General features: G+C 40.6%; 2 protein-coding genes and 1 non-coding gene across 6 annotated transcripts; 2 read left to right on the top strand and 1 right to left on the bottom strand.

Annotated features, from left to right (window-relative positions):
* Nucleotides 1-149: 149 nt before the first annotated feature.
* On the bottom strand, nucleotides 150-11,991 carry LOC126397273 (meprin A subunit beta-like). Of its 4 annotated transcripts, none has more exons than XM_050055924.1 (15): nucleotides 11,852-11,991; nucleotides 11,714-11,741; nucleotides 11,411-11,461; nucleotides 11,273-11,316; nucleotides 10,116-10,194; nucleotides 9,907-10,024; nucleotides 8,009-8,187; nucleotides 7,677-7,895; nucleotides 6,027-6,182; nucleotides 5,155-5,370; nucleotides 3,980-4,236; nucleotides 3,638-3,848; nucleotides 747-923; nucleotides 374-645; nucleotides 150-269 (listed from the first exon to the last, which is right to left on the bottom strand). In XM_050055924.1, exons 1-15 carry the CDS (start codon nucleotides 11,897-11,899, stop codon nucleotides 249-251), a joined length of 2,076 nt encoding a protein of 691 aa, XP_049911881.1. In that variant the 5' UTR covers nucleotides 11,900-11,991; the 3' UTR covers nucleotides 150-248. The 4 variants fall into 4 exon arrangements, with proteins under 4 accessions (XP_049911881.1, XP_049911882.1, XP_049911883.1 ...); XM_050055925.1 differs by having other exon boundaries at nucleotides 6,033-6,182; XM_050055926.1 differs by having other exon boundaries at nucleotides 11,858-11,916.
* Nucleotides 11,992-13,269: 1,278 nt separating this feature from the next.
* Nucleotides 13,270-13,341, top strand: trnap-cgg (transfer RNA proline (anticodon CGG)). The gene has a single exon. It is a non-coding gene; the product is annotated as a tRNA-Pro (tRNA).
* A 642-nt stretch (nucleotides 13,342-13,983) lies between these two features.
* ddias (DNA damage-induced apoptosis suppressor) lies at nucleotides 13,984-23,569 on the top strand. The gene is made up of 5 exons (XM_050055923.1): nucleotides 13,984-14,329; nucleotides 14,593-14,754; nucleotides 16,383-16,482; nucleotides 20,100-20,398; nucleotides 20,879-23,569. Exons 1-5 carry the CDS (start codon nucleotides 14,208-14,210, stop codon nucleotides 22,638-22,640), a joined length of 2,445 nt encoding a protein of 814 aa, XP_049911880.1. The 5' UTR covers nucleotides 13,984-14,207; the 3' UTR covers nucleotides 22,641-23,569.
* The last annotated feature ends 122 nt before the right edge of the window (nucleotides 23,570-23,691 follow it).

Genomic DNA, 23,691 nt, shown 5'->3' with positions numbered 1-23,691 from the left:
AATGGAGCTGCAGCACAGTGACAAACTCAGTGTCTGAAGGGCGAGTCTTTCACACCAATTTCAGTACAAGTAAGTAACCACAATACTTAAAATCACTCACTCTCTAGCGATGAAGGGAACAAATAGACTGAACGTGTATGCTGTCAGGTGTTTTATTTCTGATATACAAATTCAAATTATACATGAAAAGGAGATCATTTAGCGACTGTGTGATTGCTTCCTTTGATGGGGACATCATGGAGCGGTGGTTAAAATTTGGTCAGCTGCTCCTGAAATGAAATAGATGCATTTAGAGCACATCAAAGTAAGAACATGACCATTTGCTTTAGATGCATAATGTAAATAAATGCTGACCCTTATGTTCAACACTCACCCCCATGAACCCTGGCATGTCCTGTATGATCACCATCTCGTCATTCTCCTGCTGCTGCTGCCTCCTCCTCCTCCACAGCCTCCAGGCGTTCCCTACAATCAGCATGGAAACCACAAACATGACTGCTGCCACAGACACTGCCAGAGCTGTGGCCACTGTGGAGTTATTAGCAGCTCCCTGCGGAGCATCTTGGTCTGCAGCCTTCATCAGACCAGCATCAGTGTGGACTGCAGGGCGGAAAAGAGGCTGCGACTCCAGCAGATGAGATATATCTGAGGACAAATAGAGAACAAGCCGGACACTTCAGAGACAGGATGATCTCAGATGAACAGTATGGTTGTGCGTGATGTTCTGTTCCTGTCCGACTCTGCACCTTCCATACTGAAGAGGAAGAAGGCGTCGTCTCCTTTGATGAAGTTTCTGCTCTTCAGTCGGTTGTGGGTGATGAAGACACTTGTTCCAGTGCCTGGGCCTCGATAGTAGTAGCTGCCGTCAGACGCAGTCACTTGAGAGCCCACCTTCCTGGGATCATCCCAGTAGTACTCGGTGCCTGCGGTGAAACAGATGAAATGTCATTCTGTGTTTGACCAACAAACCAACAGTTCGTTGTATAAAGAACAAAACAAGTGGCGAGCAAGTAGCAGCGTCTGCGTCTGAAAAATGGAGCAAGTGCGGAAGTGCCTAAAACTGCAGTTCCTGTAAGGGCCACTTGAGGCTGGCTCCAAGAGCAAGTCGATCCCCATAGACCCCTTGTGATAAAATACCCAACTTTACAGCAGAAATAAACGTGTTTACAGCTCAATACAAAAACCAAACTATTTCAGTGTGTAGGGGAGACTGGGGTAAGTTGAGCCAAAGGATAAATTGAGCCACCCCTTGTTGCTCGGAAACCATAAATAAAATTGAGCATGTGACCAAATATTTAGGAGGAAGGCATCATTTTATGGAGTCTGTGAAGGTAAGAACCACATGGGTTTAGTGGTTAGAGATTTATGTCCAAAACAGCATTTTTCACTCATAAAAGTGAATTTAGTCTCTTGTAAGTTTCATGGGGATTGTGTTTAGACCAAAATAGATAATTTTTAATTTGTTTTATACATCAATTGTGGTATCTATTAACTACAAAATGAGGTAGTACAGCTAGCATGAAAGTGCACCATTTTAGCTGTGGGGGCTAATAAAGTCAATATGGTAGCTATGGGGTAAGTTGAGCAATTTGAACAGGGGTAAGTTGAGCCGTAAGTTTCTGAGAAGAGGCAAAGCTGGATATGGTAAACCAAGCTTTACTTTCAAGGAGAAAGATGAGGGATTCTTCCCAAGAAGCGATGTAATCGCAAAACTCCCCAAACCTCAGAGTCCCAGCAGTTTGTATTCCCCTGCAACCTGGACAGGTGGGATATTGAGTAAAGGGGCAGGTGGGATATGGATGGAAGGAGGGAGGGGGGTGGATGGAACGAGAGTAAGATGGAGGGAGGAGTTTAGACAGGATGAAGGAGGCCCTCCTGTCAGCAAGGACACCAAACTAGGATTCACGTTTACGGATTTAGTTCAGTGTTTTCTTTCCAAAAACACAGCTGTTAAGGTTCTCTTCCTAAGCGCCCTTTAAGGCATTCTCAGGCTTATGTTAAAATGTTTTAAAGTTATATGCAATAATAATTTAAAAAAAAGATTTGTACCTGTTGAATTATGTATTATAAATAAAAATACACATGGATTTGAAGAAGCGTCTTATTTAATTCAGTACAGACATGTATAACTGGAATATCTTAACCCAGGGAGGGAGGGAGAGAGGAGGAGGAGAGAAGGTGAGGTGGGGGGAAGAGGGGGGAAGAGGGAGGGCAGGGGGAGGGAAGGAGGGAGATGGCTCAACTTACCCCACTCCTATGCTCAACTTACCCCAGACACAGGGTAAGTTGTGCCACGAGACCACTTTTTTTGGACATGCTATATTATCAAAACAGTTATGTTTAGACTCATTCTGTTTGTTTGTAGGGATGCACAACATCCTGAAATATATGCACATATATTAGTTAGCAACAAATCTATAATATCCTTGATGTAGTGATCCTGAATATGAAAAGTGGCTCATCTTACCCCGGTCTCCCCTATTCATGATTTTGTCACGTTCTGGTCGTCTAAAGTCTTGTTCAGCTTTTGGTTGTACTAAAAGACCCTCTAAGGGCCCTGATACTCCGGGCCAAGGGTCGGCGATTGGTCGACATCTGGCTGTCAGTGAGCATCTGTTGCCCTAGGTTTTGTGGTGTGTCCTGCGCCATTGGCCCTTGTCTGCCCTTGTCGGCCCATGTCAGCTTTTTTTGGCCGATTCAACGACTGAATGGGCAGTGGAGATGGCAGAGCCCGATGGTGAGGAAAGCAAACAACTAAAGTCAAGACAGCATGAGATTGTCAGGGCAGAGGGCAGAGACTGAACGAGCACAATCAGGCGGAGTCAACAATGCATGCTCCAGACGGGGTTGCCAAGTGGAGCAAAATATGTAAAGATTATACTGTCGTCGAATCAAATCTTGCAGCACGCACCCCACCTACAGAAACGTGTGAGAAACTCCGATTTGATTTGTATATAACTGAAATCTGAAGATAAGTCGGAGAAATGACCAATCAGGGGCACGGCAGGAGGAAGAGTTCAAAATTAGGAGAACCCACGAAAATCTGGAGCTTTGGCAGGTATGAATGTGCCTTCCGGTTTCTCTTTTTGAATGATGAATACACCGCCACCTGCTGGTATGGACAGTTATTTCCTTTCACGCAGACACAGAATGTACAGACTGGTGGGCTGTTGGCTGTAGTCTTTGTGGTGTGTTCATGAGCAACTTTTTGGCCAAGAAAACAGGCAACGTGAGGCAACGCAACAGCTGGCCTTCATGACCACAAGTTCCTTGATGTAGCTTTGGTGTGTCTAGGCCTTGAGGAGTCTGATTTTAAGTTTTTCTGGTAGGTACAATTTGTTTTAATGGTTATACGCCGAAAATTGTTGAAACAAACGAGAATTAGCATTTGCATTATCACAGTAAACCATAGACTGCAAATGCACCGTGCTAACTGAGCTAGCAGCTAGCATTTGAGTTAGCTCCACACTTCTGGCCAAATATGGTCACTTCTGGCTCCAAAACTCTAAGATGGCGACAGCCAAAATGCCAAACTCGAGGCTTCAAAAAACGGAGGGTGATGTCACAGTGGCTACGTCCGTTGTTTGGCAAGTCAAGCTTTCTACACTATATGTTTTCCCACCCTCTCTTCACCTACCATCAGAGGACATCTTGTCGGGGTCCGTGGTGACCATCCGGTGCATGTTCATGTGCTGTCTGATGTCAGACTGCTGATCCATCAGGGCCATAGTTGCCTGCTGCCATGGACACGGCCACTTGAGCTTGTGGTCGTTGGGGCCTGAGGTCAGATGGAAGTACGTTGCCATGTACCCTGGACGGTCACTTCTTCCGTTGAGGTACACACCGACCTACAGATCACAGAGCAGTGTGAAGTAACGTTCAAGTATTTTTAGAATCACATCAGTTTACTGTACCAAAGGTGTGTTGAGCTTCAGATTTCCTCAAGATTGAGAGAATCAAATATTTTAAAGACATTAACCTGGAAGGAGTAACCTGCAGGTGACAGAAAGCGAGGGCTGTACAGTTTCTCTCCTACTGGTGTGGTGGCCAGCAGGCGGGTGATGTTGCGGATTTGCCAGATGTGCTGAGGGCACTTGGTGGAGGACAGGTTAATGTCATCCAGAGAGAAACCTCCCTTCGAGGGACCCTTTCCCCTCACACCCTCAAAAACCACGCGGGCTTTCCGTGTCACATGCAGATTGATGTTATGCAGTTCCCAGGAGCCCATGACCCCTCCTGTAAAGAGAATAGACATTAAACACGAATAAATCGCTATAGTTTTTTACTTGATTTGAGCATCATTGAAATTATTCTGATGACATGAGATGTTTTTTGTTTGACATCTGTTTTGGATGCTATCAGCCCATTAAATCACCGTTATCAGTTGTCATCAGAAGATCTGAGGCTGTTATGTCCCGACTCTACCTCCTATATTTATGTTTATTCTTAGGTGCCAACGTCTAATGGCAGCTAATTGGCCATTGGGCCAGGTCTCTCTTGTAAAAGAGATTCTCAATGTCAGTGGGACTTCCTGGTTAGATAAGGGATAAATATAATAAATGACTAAGGGAGTAAAAGAGGACGTCAGGTGTTGTAATATAAAAAGTGACAAAGGTTTGAAAGAAATGACCAGATGTAAACTACATCAACAAGAGTTTCTGCGTATGAGACATACTCATTTGACCCACAATGCATTGTGTCTCTTCAGATGGCAGCGGCGCAACGGCAGAAATTACGAGCCAGGCAAAAAGCTATTAAAATATGTCACCTTACTACGTTTTCATATTTTTCCAGGTGGGAAAGAGAGTATTTTACAGAGCCCCTAAAGTCCCGAAAGGTGATTTAATTATTTTTGGTTTTTAACAACGGTTTTATTGCTGTTGTTTATTTCTTTTAAGCTTAACACATATTCAACAAGAGAAAATCAGATAAGAGAACACTGCATGAAAACAGAACAGAAAAATAAATAAATAGTAGGTGCCCCGTCTAAAGCATTATAATAGTAGTGACAGCCACGGATAACGGCTATTTATTGGGCTGATAACACTGGAAAGAGGTTGGGGTGAAAAATGAGAGGGTGCTGGTAGAATTTGGTCTTACATTTAATTATAAATACACTGTACATCACACAATATGTAATATTTAATACATTACCTGAAATACTCTTGAAGAGCGTCAGTTTACCGCTGGGGTTGGCCTCGTCATACTCTCGCACCCAGATATTGAGAACGTCATCTTCTGCCCCGCTGTTATAGAGGAAGAACTGCAGACACTGGGTTCCAGGTTTGGGGTAAAGCCAGCGACTCTCCAGGAGTGCACGGGTACCAGGTTCAGCAAAGGCTGTGCTGAAGTGCATGAAGTAGCCTTTTGCTGAGGGCAGGAGGAAACAACAGTGAGTAATGCTGGGCCTCAGAAGTTTGTCATATTACATTTTATGGCACCGTGTTGAAGAACCTGTGTCAAGTCTTCTCCAGGTCATACAGTCTGGACGTTCAGGGGCTCAAAGTTTATTAGCAGTAAATCTCAGAATTATGTTTCTTTATAAAACGACTAATTAAAGAAACACACTCTAAACTCTTGTATCTAATAAATCATTATGTTGGTATTTATCTTAGTCAATGTATTTTTACTGCCAGCCTGCACTTTGTACAGGTAAAGTCATAAATCACTTCAGGCACCCTTGTTTTAAATATCTCCAGACACTGAGCACCAAGGCCAGCTATCTACAGTATGAGGCTTGATAAGGTGATAAAGTGATTAGCCTTCTGTAATAACTGCTAACTGGACAACAACACAGATGTGTATGTGTGTAAGATAAGATTTTACTGTATATCTATCTGCATTTTCCAGTGTTTCATTAATAAATTAGATTTTTGTGACTGCACCATTTCCCTGAAACTGAGAGACCTACATATTCTGTAACACGTTTGGTGTCTCTGGAAGCTTTCAGAGTCTTAGTTGATTTTAAAAGCAATTTGCAGGACTTTGAACCAGGGAAATTAGAACTTGCATTTGTTATGACTGACTTTTACCTTTGCATTGTCCCATGTTGGAGAAGTCAGTCTGAGGCCCTCCGCTCACAGAACTACGTTGTTCCCACTTTGCGTTGCCGGGACCCTGAATCATCCCACAGATGTTCTGCTCCTCAAAGTCACAGCTGTCCACAAAGGTTGAAGACTTGGCTGTGGAGAGGAAACAGGTCACAGAGTCATCAAGATACTTCAGTGCATGCATTCAGTCATAATCGTGTGCACTGGGGCCCATCCTAACTACTGTATGCCACTGCTTCCATATACAGCAGCATGACCATATTCCCAAAGAGAGGTAGGAAAAAGTGGAGTAAGAACATTCTCTTACATTCTCTGACTATAACAAGAAGAGCAAAAATCTTCCCAGAGGCACGTTAGGCAGGGGTTTAGATGTTGCAACATCATCATGCAAAAACCTATGTCAGAAAAAATGGCATGGAGAACAGGAAAGGTTGCAGGAAAGTAAAGTTTTGATGCCTTAAAAATACATTTCTCTTCCAAAATTCAAATGTTTGGATTTGAATACATAAGACGCACTAAGCACTTGGGAGCTACAGAATTATATAAAAACATAAAAAGCGAAGGAGTTCAAGTATCTCGGGGTCTTGTCCACGAGTGAGGGTAGAATCGTGTAATGGATCAGTGGAGTCTGCATTGATGCCGGCGCTGCACCAAACTTTCGAAGCACAAAGCTTTCAATTTACTGGACCATCGACATCCCAACCCTCACCTATGGTCATGAGCTCTGGGTAGTGACCAAAAGAATGAGATCACGGATACAAGTTGGGTAGTGACCAAAAGAATGAGATCACGGATACAAGTGGCCAAATGAGTTTCCTCAGAAGGGTCACTGGGCTCAGCCTTAGAGATAGGGTAAGGTTCCTCAGAAGGGTCACTGGGCTCAGCCTTAGAGATAGGGTAAGGCGCTCAGACATCCAGAGGGGGCTCGGAGTAGAGCCGCCGCTCCTTCACGTCGAAAAGGGGTCAGTTGAGGTGGTTCAGGCATCTGATCAGGATGCCTCCTGGGCCCCTCCCGTTAGAGGTGTTTCAGGCATGTCCAACTGGTAGGAGGCCCCGGGGCAGACCCAGAACACATGGGAAGGATTACATATCTCATCTGGCCTGGGAATGCCTCGGGGTACCCTAGGAGAAGCTGGAAAGCATTGCTGGCGAGAGGGGATGTCTGGAATACAACCTGGCTTCGGATAAGCCGTTGAGAATGGGTGGAAATATTGGAACCACCCTTTAATGAAAAACAATCCTGCAACCACCCTGTTGGATCGGATACCATGACTTAACGAAACAGATCTCAGAGAGAGGTTTCAGGGTCTCATTTGAGCATCAGTCTCAATAATTGTTAGATGGAAACTTCTTATGTAAGAGCTTTAAATCAGGACACCTTTGGTCAAATATGTTATCACATTTTATTTGCCCTCCATGAAAGAAGAGATCAAAGGAGCAAGATGCTGACACGACACAGAGCTCGATCAGTCTGCTTGATAACTGAGGGGTGATATTGCAGGTAGAGAGCAAAAGTGCCACCATACATACAAGAAAATGGTTGCATCATCTCACAACAGAAGTTGAACTGGACTGGATGTGACATGTATTGTTCAATGGACAAAATGACAGGTCAAGAAGACTCACTGCAGTTGTAGAGAAGGTTGAGCTTGGCGAGGTCATTAGCACTGAACCCCATCCTCTGACCAATCACATCCATGAAGTGGGGGATCTTGGTGACGATGGTGGGCTCAGAGGCGATGTTGAAGGCCGTCTTGCTGTAGTGCATTACAGAGCCGTAGTCATAGGGTACACCGAGAGCAGTGGACACTGTGTCATCGTAAGTTTTGAAGTTGTGCTCTTTACCTGAGGAAGGTATAAAAACAATATCAGGAAGGATGGATTGCAAGCAGCTGCCCACCAAATAATTCAGTTTTTCATTAAATGTAAGAACATGAGTTTTTACTGATGGATGTTACCAGGTTCGATGCGATCCCACATGATGTCTATGTAATCGTTGCGGTCAGCTCTGGACTGCTCGTGCCAGAAGCCCAGAGCGTGCAGGAACTCATGTTCAACGGTTCCTAGACGATCACAGTTTCTACCGATGGACAGCCGCTGCTTCCCCACACGCTGGTTACCTACAGGGGAGGAGCATCTATACAGAGAGGGAGAGCAAAATGCACAGAGCTGTTTCACTAAAGACATGAAGTTGTGAGCTGTGAAACCAAAACAGAAAAGCAGTTAGTAGCCCGAGCTATTATTTGCTTAAATCACAACTCAACAGGCTTATATTTGGGACAGGCCTTCAAATCCTTTCACACAAAACTGTTGCTCTGCAAAGATGGGTAATACATTCATAGAGAGGATTATTACACCACGTTATCCTGTTTAAACAATACTCACACCTTGGATTCATTTTTATGAAAGACCCCTTTGATTGATGGACCCTTACGAACTAAAGGAGTATGAATATTTTATTAATTACCTTGAGCAATTGAGGAATGGACACATATTCTGACTTTATGACAGCTTAAGAGGAAGGGAGTCACTACTTGTTCTTTCGTCATGGCGATAAATCTGAATGAATTACAGTCTTCTCTGGTATGGGGTGCTGTTTGTAAAGTGGCTCGCACTGAAATTAACAGCAACGTTTTGCCACATTTAGCTTCAAACAACGTTTAAGAAAGTAGTGTGAATTTTTTAAGTCACTTTTTACCACATTTACAGCAATATTCGAAATATGTTAAATATGATGTCACAGTTAAATCTAAAAATTAAATGTTAAACCTAAATGTTAAATCTAAATCTAAATGTTAGATGTTAAAACTTAATGCTAAATCTAAATCTAAATGTTAAATCTAAATGTTAGATGTTAAATCTAAATGTTAAATGTTAAATCTAAATCTTAAATCTTAAATCTAAATGTTTAATATAAATCTAAATGTTAAATCTAAATCTAGATTTAACATTTAGATTTTACATTTAACATTTAGATTTAACTGTTACATTATATTTAACATATTTCAAATATTGCTATTAATGTGGTAAAAAGTGACAAGAAAATTCACACCACTTTTTTAAATGTTATTTGAGGCTAAATGTGGCAAAATGTTACTGTTAATTTCAGCGTGAGCCACTTTACAAACGGCACCCCATACTCTGGTGCTCATGGTTTCAGTAAAATAAACTGAATGATTGAATTGTAGAAAATCTAACCGAGCTAACAATATGTAGCGTCTCCATATTGACAAAAGGTTAAACATTAATATTTGTATGAGTGATCTAAGCAGCTAACTAATGTTAGCTCAAGTGAGTAGCCAAAACCTGGTTTTATTCATCCAAAGAACTTCCATTAAATGAACTGCTCTGCAACCAGACCAGCCCTCTATTTGAGACGGGCCTTTATTTGTCTAAATGTGTAGCCACACCGGGCTAATGAAAGGGACTGGGCATTTATTTGGGACTGGGCTTTTAACTGAAGTTTACGGTAAAAGTATTAATTAGTTAAGCTTCAAACATTTGTTTGGGACACAGTGTTTGAGTTCTCAAACGTTCTCAAACCTAAATGACAGATAAGGTTGTTTGCTAGTAACTCCCAACATGACATATATGACTGTTAATGTTTGCACTTTTACACGTGGTTAATGTTGTGCAAACAGTCGCACTAACTTGGTAATGTTAAGGCAACAAATCTAGTCCATCCCTACTATGCTGTGATTGGCTAGTACTAACCTAATCATGACCTCTTTGCCCTCAACCTATACTGCCTCCAACCTTGACACGATGATGTAATGAGCACTACACGCTTGGGGGAAAAAAAGTTGTGCGTTTGAATTAGCATTGGCATATCTCAACAACACATTTTACAGCTCACCCGCTCCCTTTGTACACAGAGATGTAGTTCTCCTCTCCTTTCCACGGTGTGAAGTCAATGCAGGTCTTCAGTCTGTACTGGTCAAACGCCTTCAGGATCACTCCCTTTGCATTCATCTCTGAAGTGCAACACAAAAAACAGATGAAAAAGCCTCCTGAATTGGTGCATATCCATAATAGCATGGTCGGCAGTGTGAGTTTGAGTTTTACCCAGATTGTCCTCTAGGTAGTAGGGGATGGTGGTTGGCCAGCGATACTTGTCTCCTAAGATGGAGTTTCTGCTGGGTGTCTGATGGGAATGAAGAGAACAACAGGTTAACAATCAGGGTGGATAAAGGAAAGAGAGAACACAAGCTTGAAGCTCACAGATTCACTTAAATTGCTAGCTTTCCTTGACTGCCATGTAAATCTGATTTCTTTCAAGCCAATGAGGTCTTACTGGGAGACTTCATGATCCATGGTGAACCTTCCAGATGATGTTAGACGAGCCCTGACTCTGAACACCTTTAAGTCAAAGATAAGAGCATTCCTTTTTCACACTGCCTACTCCACCCTGTAATGACTGCAAACTTAATTTTAAACTCCATTTTGAGTCATTTTAAATTATCTTTTTTTTATCTTTGCACCTCCTGTCAGCACTTTTGCTATTTTAAATTGTGTTTTTTATTTAATTGTAAATGATTTGGTGATTAATTTTACCTCTTACATCTTTTTTTCTCTTTTCTCTTTTATCGTAAATCTGTATCCTTTGTTACGTTTTATATTTTATTGCTCAGTAAAGCACACTGCATTGCCCTTCTGTATGAAATGTGCTATACATATGGGGCTCTCATCTCCCGTACAGAATTAAATGCATGCATGAATTTTTTGTTTTATGTTCTTTTCTTTTGTCACGTTTGATTTTGTTGTTTGACATATGATGTTAAAAGGATCATTTTTCAATGGTATATGTCTGTACATATACAAAATAAAATAAATATTAATATTTATAATGTTTAATAATATTTAAATATATTTAATAATATATAATTAAATAAATAAATGTCAGGGTTTGCAAAAGTTATATTATTATTACACAAATTATCTGAACTGTTTGAGAAACGAAAATACCTGTTTTTTGCTCAATTATCCACATAAGCACGCAATATTAACTGAATCAAAATTAATGATAGAACTAGGTAATTTCTGAGGATCATCTGTGACTGTATAGAGGTATAATATCAGGTGTGCACCGATTTTTCTGTGCTCCAAATGTCCAATCACACAAACAGAATTTAGACACAAACATCATACTGTACTCTGTACGCCTGAATATACAGATCACTGAGAGTAGCAGCAGTTTTTGGTGTCTGTGCACACTAGCTTACTTCGTACATCTCGATATCTCCCTCCACCAGGTCCAGCCCAGCCGCTGCAAAGGAAAATCATATCGACTCATGAACATGCTCAGAGACACAGAGACAGATTATACAACAAAGCAAAACAAAAATAATATCTCCACAAACCTTTGTTGATGTCAAACATGTCCCAGTCATGACCATCATCAACGTCAGTCTCTGTGGATGTAGAATCAATAACAGCTCAAAAATTGGAATAGAGGACGTATAAAAGTATTTTATTAACATAATTAGAAGTGTACTAGTGCAACTAGCACTGCTCCCTGCACCACAGACCTGAAAAATGTTTACTTTGATATTGTCACATATATTTTCAGCTTATTTATATTAGATTTAAATTCTGAAATTCTGCATTTTTTGTCTACCTTTTGACTGTCACTAACTTGAAAAACATCCTGATATGTGACTCACCTATATCACCTGTTAGCTTAGCCGCTGCCTGGTAAATATGTTAGAAAATAAAATCGTAATCAATGTCATTGCAACGTCACTGTTTTGCACTGGAAATATGATATGGATGTTGAAGTCACATAAAATGCAGAGGCTCACATTTACCAGTCCCAGGCCAAACAACAGAACGATCCACCTGAGGTCCATGGCTCCAGCTGCACACACACTCGACCTGCCTCAGCCCAGCTGTGTCTGAAAAAATGTCTATACTTAGTTTTTGTACAGAAGAAGAAACACTGCAGAGCATGCAACATTCACATGATCTGATTTTTACAACTGGGGTTGAGGGAGATTACATAGCTGTCAAATTAATTATTAATTTAATAGTCATGATTAGCTTATCTAAGCCTTGTAGCCACACTAATAAACATATACTGGTGCAGGAGGTTTTCAAAGTTCAAACAAACAGTACGCATAGACACAGACACACAGACATGACCTTACCTGACAGTCCAATATTGGCAGTTTTACTCAAGTGGCAAAAATAAAGCCAACATGGAAGTGCCAAAAACTGCAGTTCCTCAATCGGCCACTTGAGGCTGAATCCAAAAGTGAGTCAATCCCTGCCTACTGTATTGACTTGTAGCCAGTGGCATAAGGTAGCTACCACGGGCCCTAGTGCAAGCTAGTCACTAGTTATAAGGTGCACACACACACACACACACACACACACACACACACACACACCACGGGCAACTGTTTATTAAAAAGCCAAAGGAATCTAATTTACGGAGCTTTGCTACTTTTTCCCTCCTGTTCATGTCTCTCTGTCCTTTCTTACAACTAAAAGACACAACTGCTCGCCATACATGCAGACGTGCTCAGCTCAACAGTCTTGACAGATTCTGCGCCTAAACTAGCGTCTGTATCGTATCGTCTAGTCACATGATCAAATAGAGACTTGACATCAGACAACATGAACATACATGTTACCAACAATCATCATTGCATATCTGTATATGACAAAAATATAAAAGGAATTAATCATTATTAAAGTGAATAATTTTTAATATATATATAGTGATTTCATTTTTTTCATAAATTTTGTTATAGATTGCTGCAGACTGTTTTACAAAAAAGTAAAAAAGAAAAGAAAGAAGAAAAAAGGAAATCATGACGGAAAGGGTTTGCGTTTTTGACGGCATATGGCCTATAGTAAATGGCGCCATTTTTAATTTAATGTGAGTTCTTCTTTGAACACAGGTGGAGTTCAGAAAAGTTACCAACTGTTGCTTTAAGTTTTTAAGTTTTTTCATAGTAAATATAGTGTATGCGATATGTACACAATAGTTTTTTTTTATTATTTTATTTTTTTTAAGTTTGAAAATGTTTCACCGTACGGAAGCGTATTGCTGCCAAATCAATGAAAAAAAAATAATGGATCAGTATTACATTATAACGTGAAAAGTTTATTGTTCTAACAAGAAGTTTTTCACGTTATAACAATATATTTTCATGTTAAAATGTGATAACTGATATTGTAAGAGCATGAAAAGTTTCACGTCATAATAACACATGGCTCGTTGGTCTAGGGGTATGATTCTCGATTCGGGTGCGAGAGGTCCCGGGTTCAAATCCCGGACGAGCCCATATTTCGGGGGCGGCAGTACCTGAATTTCCCCTCAAGGATTAATAAAGTATATAAACAGACAATGTAGTCTCATATTATCACATTATAACAATATAGTTTCATGTTAAAATGTGATAACTTATACTGATTGATTACAAGATAAGTTCTCATGTTTTCACGTGAAAATGTATTGTAACAATGTAAAAAACTTCTTGTTAGAACAATATACTTTTCACATTATAACGTAATACTGACCCTTTTTTTTCCTGGTGTGGCAGCAATATGTTTTTTTATGTTTTTACGTTTCTGGCTGTGGTAACTGGTGTAACTTTGGTGATTTTTATGTTGTGGCATGTTTTGTTTTCTTCAAACATGAGTGGTAAAATAAATACAAAATACAACCATTCACATTTGTATGCCCTTCTCCTAAACCAGTTTTATTTTTTTTGTTTAAACTATAAGTTCTTCCCCAGTGTAAAAAAAAAAATGACATGCCTCCCACTTTTTGCAGCACCCATCCCCCCTCATAAGTAACGAACAGTCCCTTAGTACACGGTTTTAATGTTTTCCCTGCTGGTGTTCCGCCTCCAGTCCTGTAGGGGGCGATAATACGCCTCCAAGCGGGCGGTCTAACCGCCGGTAAATCAAAATAAGCAGAAGGAGAAATACATTTTGAAAAAGTGATTTCAGACAGTTACAGATAAGAGACGTTAAGAGTTAGAGATGTTAACTTTGGTTTACATTTGGGTCTATTTTAATTTTTTGTTGTCGTGTTGAGGTTGTTACAGTTACAGTTAAGTTAAAATAACACTGATGAGTGTTGCGATAAGTTTCAGTTAGCCTCGAGTTAGCCAGCTAGCTTCAGTTAGCCTACTCTGCTAGCTAATGTCTGTTAGACGGGCTCTGGTGGACTGTGTTGTGTTGTCTCTGCAAGATGCCTGTGTGTTTTATCCGTGCTGCAAAGGCTGCTTTTCAAGGATTGATGCTGAAGGACAGGACACGACGAGGTAAAAAAAGAAGCAACCAACGACAAAGATTATTCCAGTACTTAACAGTGGATTGTATTTTCAGAACTTTTCTGTGGCAAATTAAAGTTGTTCAGGTTAACTAACATGAACAGCTTAACTTTATTATGTGCTACTGGCAAGTTTATTTGGAAGTAGGTAATTATATAAAGTCTTTAACTTTTCTGTGTGTGCTTAAAATAGAAAATGAATTGATTTCTGCAATGCAAATAACACTCCTGTCTTCTCTGTCTTTTCCACCTCAGATGCAGATGTGCTAAGTGTGGTTACAGCTGTGTGAGGGAACAGGTTGACTACAGGTATCGTCTCTCATTTAGGGTGACCCGGGACAGATGCATATTTGGAGTAACAGTGTTTGGGACCTGTTTGAACCAATTCTTCGGCATTCACGCAAGTGGTTTACAAAGGTGAGCAGAGGACATCATCTTTCAAGCAACTCCAGATTTCTGTAATTTATTACTGTCAACTTTCATCACTCTTGTATTCATATTAAAGGAGCAGTGTGTAGGATTCAGTGGCATCTAGTGGTGAGGATTGCAGACTACAACCAGCTGAAACTGCTCATGTGTGCTAGATGTAAACTCCAGGGGCAGTATTCACAAAGCTTCTCAGTAGTGACAAGATTAAGATTCTCTAAAGAACTTTTTAGAGTTGTGACGTTTTCTCAGAATTTCCCCTTAAAGTTAAGACTAGGTCCTTTAAAAGATAAAAGGTATTCACAGAGCATCTTAGACCTTAAAAGGTGAAAAACTGTCAGGAGCAGGGAGGACTTTTGAGAGGCTTCAGAGTTTCTTCAGCAGAGGAGAAAATGGTGGAAACACAAAGAGGTCGGAGAAATATTCTTCAAACACTGGATGGCAGTGAGTAAATTAAATGCTACTGATTAGATCATGCAGGAATAATATTTGTAGCCGATACACACACATTACCCACCCAGTGTAATTATGCTATAACGCCAGAAATAAAGTGATCACAACACCATGATATTCGAAAAACCGTAAAACACAACAGTGCAGCAGTGATGACTTGGGTTTGTTTCAACCTTCCATCAGCAGAATGATCACAGTAACAGTGACAACACTTTCACAGTCAGCAGTTCATTTCATTTCCACTGGGTGTCCTCACACCTTACAGGCTCACAAAAGGGTGTATCTGTGTCACCTATCAACCACACCTCCTCATTAAGGTACAAGCTTCTGTCCCTTCCTCGCTCAGAGTTGCTTTGAGAACTTTCCTAAATCACTCGGACTATCCGGAGAATTATCTGCAGAGGTCTCTTCCTCTCCAAAACAAAAAGGCCTGTTGATGTAAACCAGTAAAACTCCCTATTTAGATATAAATGGGTCCTTCTAAGGTAACAAAAACACAACAATTCTTATTTTCATGTAATTATACATTACAGAAAACACACTTATTATATTTTATTCCACTTCTGCCAATATATCTCCCTAAATCCTACGCACTGGACCTTTAAGTATGAGCATCATTTTTGTCTTTCGGTAGGATTGAATATGATACTTGTTGTAGCATTATCAACCACAAAAATCAAAATTCTCTCAGGTTTTCAAGGCATTTAAAGATATCTTAAACATGCTGTGTATCTGAAGCATCACATCATTCTCTGTGTTGAACATTTAGACTGCATTTTAAACACCGTACAGACACAAGTCTAATTTAAGTGACCTCTTCAGTTACTATCTGACATTATCTTTGTACAAGTTTCAGTGTGGATTGCTCACTTGTAGATACTTCCTGTTCCACATGCAGCATTACTCTTGGGTTTGGTGGGAGTATATGTTACAGAGGTTCCCCTGGGCATTTTCTTTTTCACATCTTGTAGTTGTTAGATGATGGTAAACAACAGACACAGCCTCTGCAGTGTGAAACAGCACCTCTGCTCTTTTTTACCCAAATGTTTTAATTTAGGAAAGTGTTTTAAATTATTAGTTCTTAGAAGTTTTTAGTGTCAGGTGAGGTGACGTAACTCTGCTATAAAACACTGATGTGGCTTTCTGTCGTGTCTGTCATGTTGTAGGCTGGTGGAGAACTCGGACGGAGCATCAGACAGATCCACATTGTTGGTGAAGGCTGTCAAGGACTGTTTCATTGGCAGACGTTTCATCTTCGGTATAAAGGTATGAGTGCGATTGGGTGTGGCTCTATTTGGTGCATATGTTGGAGGATAAATAGCAAAGAATTGCAGTAAACAAATGGCTAACCAGCTTTGAGATCATTTAGAAACAGCGTCACCATTTCATAATCTGACCACCAGAGAGGTCTGACAAGTTCATTCTTCAAGTGTAAAACATCCCATTTAGTATCTTGGTCACACCTCTTTAAAAAGAGAGTAATGCTGTGTCTTAAATCAGATACTTCTGTTCGTACATCCAAATGTAGTACACTGCAAACACTATGTACTAAATGTAGTTTTGTCTCAAATCAAGCATGGCTGTTGTGCACTTAAAATAATGATCATGAAATTTGGATAGATCATATAGTTACGCCATAACACATGTAACATCAATACCTGATAATATAATGTGCCGCTGTTAGCTAGCTAGTGAGCTAATGTGCAATGCTTTGGTGTTCACAGCGGTAGTTTGCCACCATTTCATGAGTAGGGCTGCCACGCTTAGTCGACTAATCGATGACTAATCGACTATTAAAATAATCGGTGAGTATTTTAGTAGTCGACTAATCGGTTTGAGTCATTTTTCATAGAAAAGAACTATAAAAGTACCCCAAAATACTCTTATTGCAGCTTCTTACGTTCAGATATTGGCAGCTTTACACACTCTCCCGTGNCCTATTCATGAGTTTGAAATTTGTTTGTGGTCCTGCCCCTTCCACTATGAAGGCAGTTAGGTGACCATTAAGGGTGAGAAGTATCCTGACCATTTTGGGTGCACCATGTTGGTACTCATAATGCACTGCATTTTGTCATGACAGTTTCACTCTAACCATTGATAATCCAAAGTCCGTCCATCCCCTCAGGTTAAGAGTCTGGGTGTCATCCTGGCATCAATAATGTTACTCAGTCTGCATACATTAATCGCCTTCGCCTATCACTTACACCTCAGAGTGCTGCTATCCTCCCTCATTCTTTGGTTACATCTTGTATTGATTTTTGCAGTTCTGTCCTCTTTGGTCTCCCTCTCAAGTGTCTTCATAAATTCCAGTTGGTCCTGAATTCAGCCGCCCATATCATTACCAGAACCCCCTCCATAGATCATATCACTCCTGTTCTCCAGCAGCTTCACTGGCTTCCTGTGAAATATTGCATCAATTTCAAGATTCTGCTTCTCACCTTTAAGGTCCTTCATAATCAAGCCCCCTCTTACCTGTCTGAACTCTTCTATATCTACACACCCTCCTTTACTCTTAGATCCTCTTCTGCACTCCAGCTCACATCAGCCTTCAGCCGTTCTGCCCCCCGCCTTTGAAACTCTCTCCCCCACAACATTCGCAATATTGACTCCCTTTTTACTTTTAAATCCCGTCTGAAAACACACCTTTTAAGCTGGCATATTCGGTCTGATTTATTGTTGACACACATATTACTGATGATGATTTTATCAATTTTATACCTAATAATTATGATTTTGTCTAGTCATTTTATTAACTTTTATTTTATATTACTGTATTGTTTGACTTTATGATCTATGGATACAATGCTGCTTGTTTCTTTTTTTTTACTGTGTCGTTTGAGGTGTCTTTGAGTGTTCTGAAAGGCACCTATAAATAAAATGCATTAGTATTATTATTATTATTGTTCTCAGTGTGAACGCACTCATGCAGTCAAAATGACAAGTATGATAGAGTATCTTTTTTTAGGCACAGCATAAGAGTCTACAGCCATGCTAACGGCTCCGTAAAGCTCCCCTCCAGTTTAAATCATGGACACAAGGTGTTGCTCTTCATTACGGGCATTTATGAACACAAACATGCCACAAAACATGCTGTGAGAATTAAAATAAATACACAAAATCATAACACAACTAAAGCTTGCATACTCCATAAATTTCACAGCCATGAACAGTTAAACCTGCAGAAAATGAACTTCAGCGTTTACTGAAATAGGGTGGGATACTACATCTCTGTATGTGAACAAGCATTTAATTGTTACAGACCCCATCAGCGTAAACAGTAGGCACAATGCAGAAACAGATAACTTAAGTTTTCATACCTCATTTGTTGCGTTAAGAGCAGAAACCTCTTTGCGTTAAGTGTCTTCACAGCTCGGTCGTCACAGTGTATGTTCATGCAGCAAAGTGACTTTACTCATCATCCATAGCACCCGGCAGGTATAGAGTGCAGCTTTGAATAAAGACACAAAGACCAGAACACCATGCAAACACAAAGTATAGGTTCTGCTAAACAGGTCCTTCCAGATACATATATCCTTACATTATTCTTACTTACCATTCTTACTTCCTACTTATTCTTAATATTATATTTACCTTATATTCTTACTTCTTACTTATGTCCTTAATTATACTCATGTTAATTAACAAAAAATATTCTTTAATTCAACGTTAATTAATGAACTAAATGGTGTAACTGACTCTGATTGCAGCTGCAGGTGCTCTGAGCAAAATGCTAAAGTTGGCATGTTAACATTCTGATGTATAGCAGGTACAGTGTTTACCATCCAAGTTTAGCATATTACATTAGTATGAATTTATTAATTAGCACATAAAACAGTACAGCTGAGGCTGATGGAAATGTCATCAGTTTTGCTGGTAGGTATTCTGGCATTAGAAGAAAAAATAGTTTTGACCTGATGATGGCAAAATAGGAATGGTTAAAGGACCGACAAAGTGATTACATTTCATTCTCAGTGGAACACAGACTTCTGTACCAAATTCCGCGGCACTCCATTCAACAGCTGTCGAGACATTTCACAATAAAACTCAAACTTTTTGGTGGCAGTAAAGGAAAAGTCACCAAAGGCATTAGAGTTCATCTTTTGGACACCACAGGTGCTTGTACAAAATATTTTTGTTTATTTATTTAATTAGGACAATGCACATTAATCAACATATCAGCAAAAGCATCAATATAAATATGCCGGAGTTAGCACAGTTGCTAAATTTCATCCGTTGTCCCAAGGCAGGTATAAAAAACATAGAGACAATACACCATGACAAATGGATAAAACATGTAGAAATCTTACACAAAAATAAGTCCTGATTCACATAAAGGTTAAAAGTCCATACACAAAATAGAAAAGACAAGGAGGTTACCCATGAGAGCAGGTCTGGTTTATTTTCAACCACTGTTTAAGGGTCTTTTTAAAGGTGGTGTAATTATCCCAATTTCTAACATGAGCTGGCAGTGTGTTCCAAGACTGTGTTCCTCTGATGGAAACCACCATTTGGCCAAATTTATTCCTGCGCCGTTGTACATCATAGTCTCCTCTAGTCAGTGCTCTGGTGTTTACTCTGGAAGATTTTTTCTTTATGAAGTTAAAACTTTGACTTGTTGGTGGCACGACAGGAAACATCAAACCAAGGATCACCAGAGTTAGTTAGATTTTATGGCAGTTCACCAAATAGTTATATTTCAGTTGGGTGGTGGTGGAATAACCAGCCGACTGACCGACATTGCCATCCCCAGAGTCATGCTGCCAGTATGGCTTTAAGCAAATCAAAGTGTTATGTGTTTCTGTAAAAAAAAAAAAAATAAAATAAACAATCTTGGTGGATACTTCTTGCTCTCAACCATCCCTGGTCTTTTCTGTGTCCTTCAGGTATCCGAAACAGAAAGTGCACCTTGGTTAGAAGGACCTGTTTCCAATGGCTTCAGCAGTAAGGAAGCGGCCCACTTTATTGCCAGTCAGATGCTTCTTCCCAAAGCTACCGGCCTGGGCGGCTGTACGGTGGTCAGTTATTACCGGATCCTTCTTCAGAAAGCTGCAGAATATGAGCAGGGATTAACTGCCAGACCCCCAGCAACAACCCTGCTGCTGATTCCTCGCCATTTTCCAGCCAGCAGCTTCAATAATGCCACGCTTTCTGCCTCAGGTCTTCTTTCCCAGTCACTTCAAAGGTAACGGCTTTCAGAAGCTACTGGTGACAGTCGCTTTTTGTCTGATAATTGTTAGTATTTTATAGATGTGTAAGGGAACACAAGTTCAGTACAGTTCAGTGCAAGATCGGTACGGCAATAAAAAAACTCAGATGCGTAAGGGTATGTTTCTTTTCATGTATTTTTAAAAGACAGTAGGGCCAAAGCCAAAATCCTGCTGCTGGGGACTTAAGTCGATTTTTTTTTTTCCACTGGCAACTTTGGTACACCATTTATTCTAAAAGATAAGGAACAGCTCAAAGACTTCTGTGTTACAGTAAACAAACACTTTCCCAAAAGATAACAACAGGCTGTAAAACTAAAAAGCATCTCTTATGATATGAACTGAAAATACAAACAAATTAAATGGCATTTAATTTGTTTTATGGCCATTACATTACATATATTTAATTGTTCACTCTTGTGACATGTCTTGACAGTTGCTTTTGATTTGTATCCTAGTTCACAGAACCAAGATGGCTCCCTTGCTCCCACTCCTCCATGGGAACAGTCACTAGGACTAGTAACTTCATCAGCAGAGCAGGAGGATGACAGCAGCACCCAGGACAGCGGAAATGAGAACAGCAGACAAACACCACATCATGCACAGAGAGGCTGCTCGCAGAACCCTAAAGTCACAGAGGAGAGAGCGCTGTCAGCTCTTCTTTCTTTAGAGTGCAGTTCTTCCAGTGGTCCGTCACTTGCCAAATACCCGTTATCATGTGTTGAGAAAGCTGTTGGAAACACCCCCATCCTGAAGACTTGGTTCAGTCCTCCTCCACCTGGCCACAATACCTCCAAGGATTTATCTACCAAAACATTTTTGTCCAGCTCCCTGGCTTGTGAAGATTTTCCTTTCTCTGAGAGTCTTTCAGAGTTTTTGTGCGAGGAAAACAAAGACTTCAACAAACAAACTGAGCTACATCAAAATGTTCAAAATCAAAAAGAGACATCAAAAAACAACCTGGAAATCAATTCACAAGACAAGAGCGTATCACATAAATCTGTTTGTCAAAGTGATCCACAGGTAACAGACAGCCACTCACAGATATTACAGGATATCACCCACACACCTGCACCGAGTGGAGGTGACAGAGATCGTTTATCTGACCAGGTATATAAGGACCCTCTTGGATGTGCAAGCACAAGTCAAGCCAGAAACGTTTGTTTCCATGAGGGTAATCAGGAGTATAAGAAAGAACATTCTCTCTCTTTTGAAAATGAAGAGGAAGAGGAGCTCGAAGGTGACACCTATAATTGTTCGGCGGACTTATTCGGTAGCTCACTCGTAATCGATGTGAGCACAAACAAGCTCAACACACATGCAGAAACTGACTGGACAACCACAGAAGCTCGCCCGCCGCTTCCCGAACCAAGAAAAAAGCACATGAGGAGTGAAAAGGCGACACATTTAACACCTGACAAAGTGACTCTGAAAAGTAAAAAATGCATTAACAGACGCAGTTTAATTCCAACAGACACACAAGATCTTGACTTCATCCCTGCCTCTCAGTCCACCCCCATTGTAAAAGTAGGTGTTGTGACAGGCTCACACAGAACCTTGACATTAGCTGAAGTCAGTTCACAACCTGACAATCAAGATTCTGGTGCCTTTAACAGACGTCTGCCTGAATTGGACGGTAAAAAGAGCACTACCTTTTCTCTGTGTAAATTAAACTGTGTCAGTGCTAACCAGCTGGCCCAGAGTGTCAGAGAGTCTACCAAAGAAAACTCTGCGTGGAGTTTGACACCAAGCCGACACAGATTTACCCCAAAAAGGAGGTTCTGGAAACCAAACAAACATAAAAACAATCTGAGTGTCCAGATAGGGGCTCCAGGGTCAACCAGAAGGATCCACCACAAATGGGACTCAAGTGATTGTGATGCGACTGTTTATGATTGTGAGGACAATGAAGTAATTGTTCCTCCAACTCCTACTGCTGAAAGACAACTGAGTGTGAAGCTCAGAAGAAAAAGGCGGACTGGTAACAGCAGCAGTAACTTCGGTTGTTGTTGGGAAGGGCAGCAGGGAGATGGAGTTAACTGTAAAAGAACTCTTTTGGATCAAACTCTTTCATCATCACAGAAAGGTCTGGCACAAACAGGAAATTGTGACAGTGAGAAGGTTGATGAGGGGAGTCTGGATGGGTCTAATTGTTACCCCCTTAATGATGAGAATGAGGCATGTGATTGGTCTAGAGATCTATTCTCTGATTCGGTCTGAGAGTTTCAGGCCAGCAAACTATGATAGACCAGTGGTTCTCAAACAGGGGTCCCTGAGAGAGTTTCAAGGGGTCCCCAAAAAAATGGGGAATAGTATTTTTCAGTATTTAATTTGTTATAGAAGTGAGCCCAATCTGAGTAATCGTCATAAAGCTGAAAACACACTGGTACCCCCGCATCATGTGCCGCCCCTAGCACACACTGGACGTGTTGCACTGTAGCGCGTCAACAGACGACCACGCAAAGTTGTTACTACTTTTACTGAAAGATCTGTACTTCCTCCACCTCTGCATTAGCTTATAATCATGTATGGAGAGCGCCTAATTAAACTTGATTTCTCACCTGAAGAGCCAACCTCCAGGGCTATGACTTGCCAATATTTTTTTGGTCATTGCCTTTATAATGACAGGATTATCATCATCGTCTTTCTCATACATGAGACACAGCAACAGCAACAAAGTTCTCTTTATACATCAATGGTGAAGAGAGGAGTCGAGCTGCTACGGGAGCTGGTATGTACAAGAGAACCAAGTGGGGGAACCATTTAATTCCAGGGTCGGCAAGGCTCATCCAGGAGCGTCAACGCACGTCTATCTGCTACCGGTGTGGGGTTGTACTTTGAAAATAATAGGGACGTATTTTTTGACGTGCAGCATTCTCTGCTGGTGTGTTTTAGCCTTAAGAGCAACTTTTCTGATCACAGGTCTCACTTCCATCACGGTTATCTCCTTAAAGGGAAATTTCGGTTTATTTCAACCTGTCTCCTATCGTCCTAAATGTGTTTCAAGTGACTAGTGACATAAAAATAATAGTTAGCATGTTAGCTGTTAGCCTAGATACAGCCGGGGCACATAGTAGTGTCAGACCTGTTAAAACCTAAGTGAAAGGGCATACTTCAAGTGCAAAGTTAGTCCACTAAACAAGCTTTTTTTCTACTTCAAGTGCAAAGTTAGTCCACTAAACAAGCTTTTTTTCCACAAAGACCGTAGTCTTACCTTACCGGTGTGCTGCCATGTTTGTTTACCATGTAGCTCTGCTTTCCAAAGCGCGGC

Source organism: Epinephelus moara, chromosome 10 (assembly GCF_006386435.1).
Source record: "Epinephelus moara isolate mb chromosome 10, YSFRI_EMoa_1.0, whole genome shotgun sequence".
Taxonomy (NCBI): Eukaryota; Metazoa; Chordata; class Actinopteri; order Perciformes; family Serranidae; genus Epinephelus; species Epinephelus moara.
Note: the sequence above shows the minus strand (reverse complement) of the source record. Positions and strands in the feature narration are given on the sequence as shown.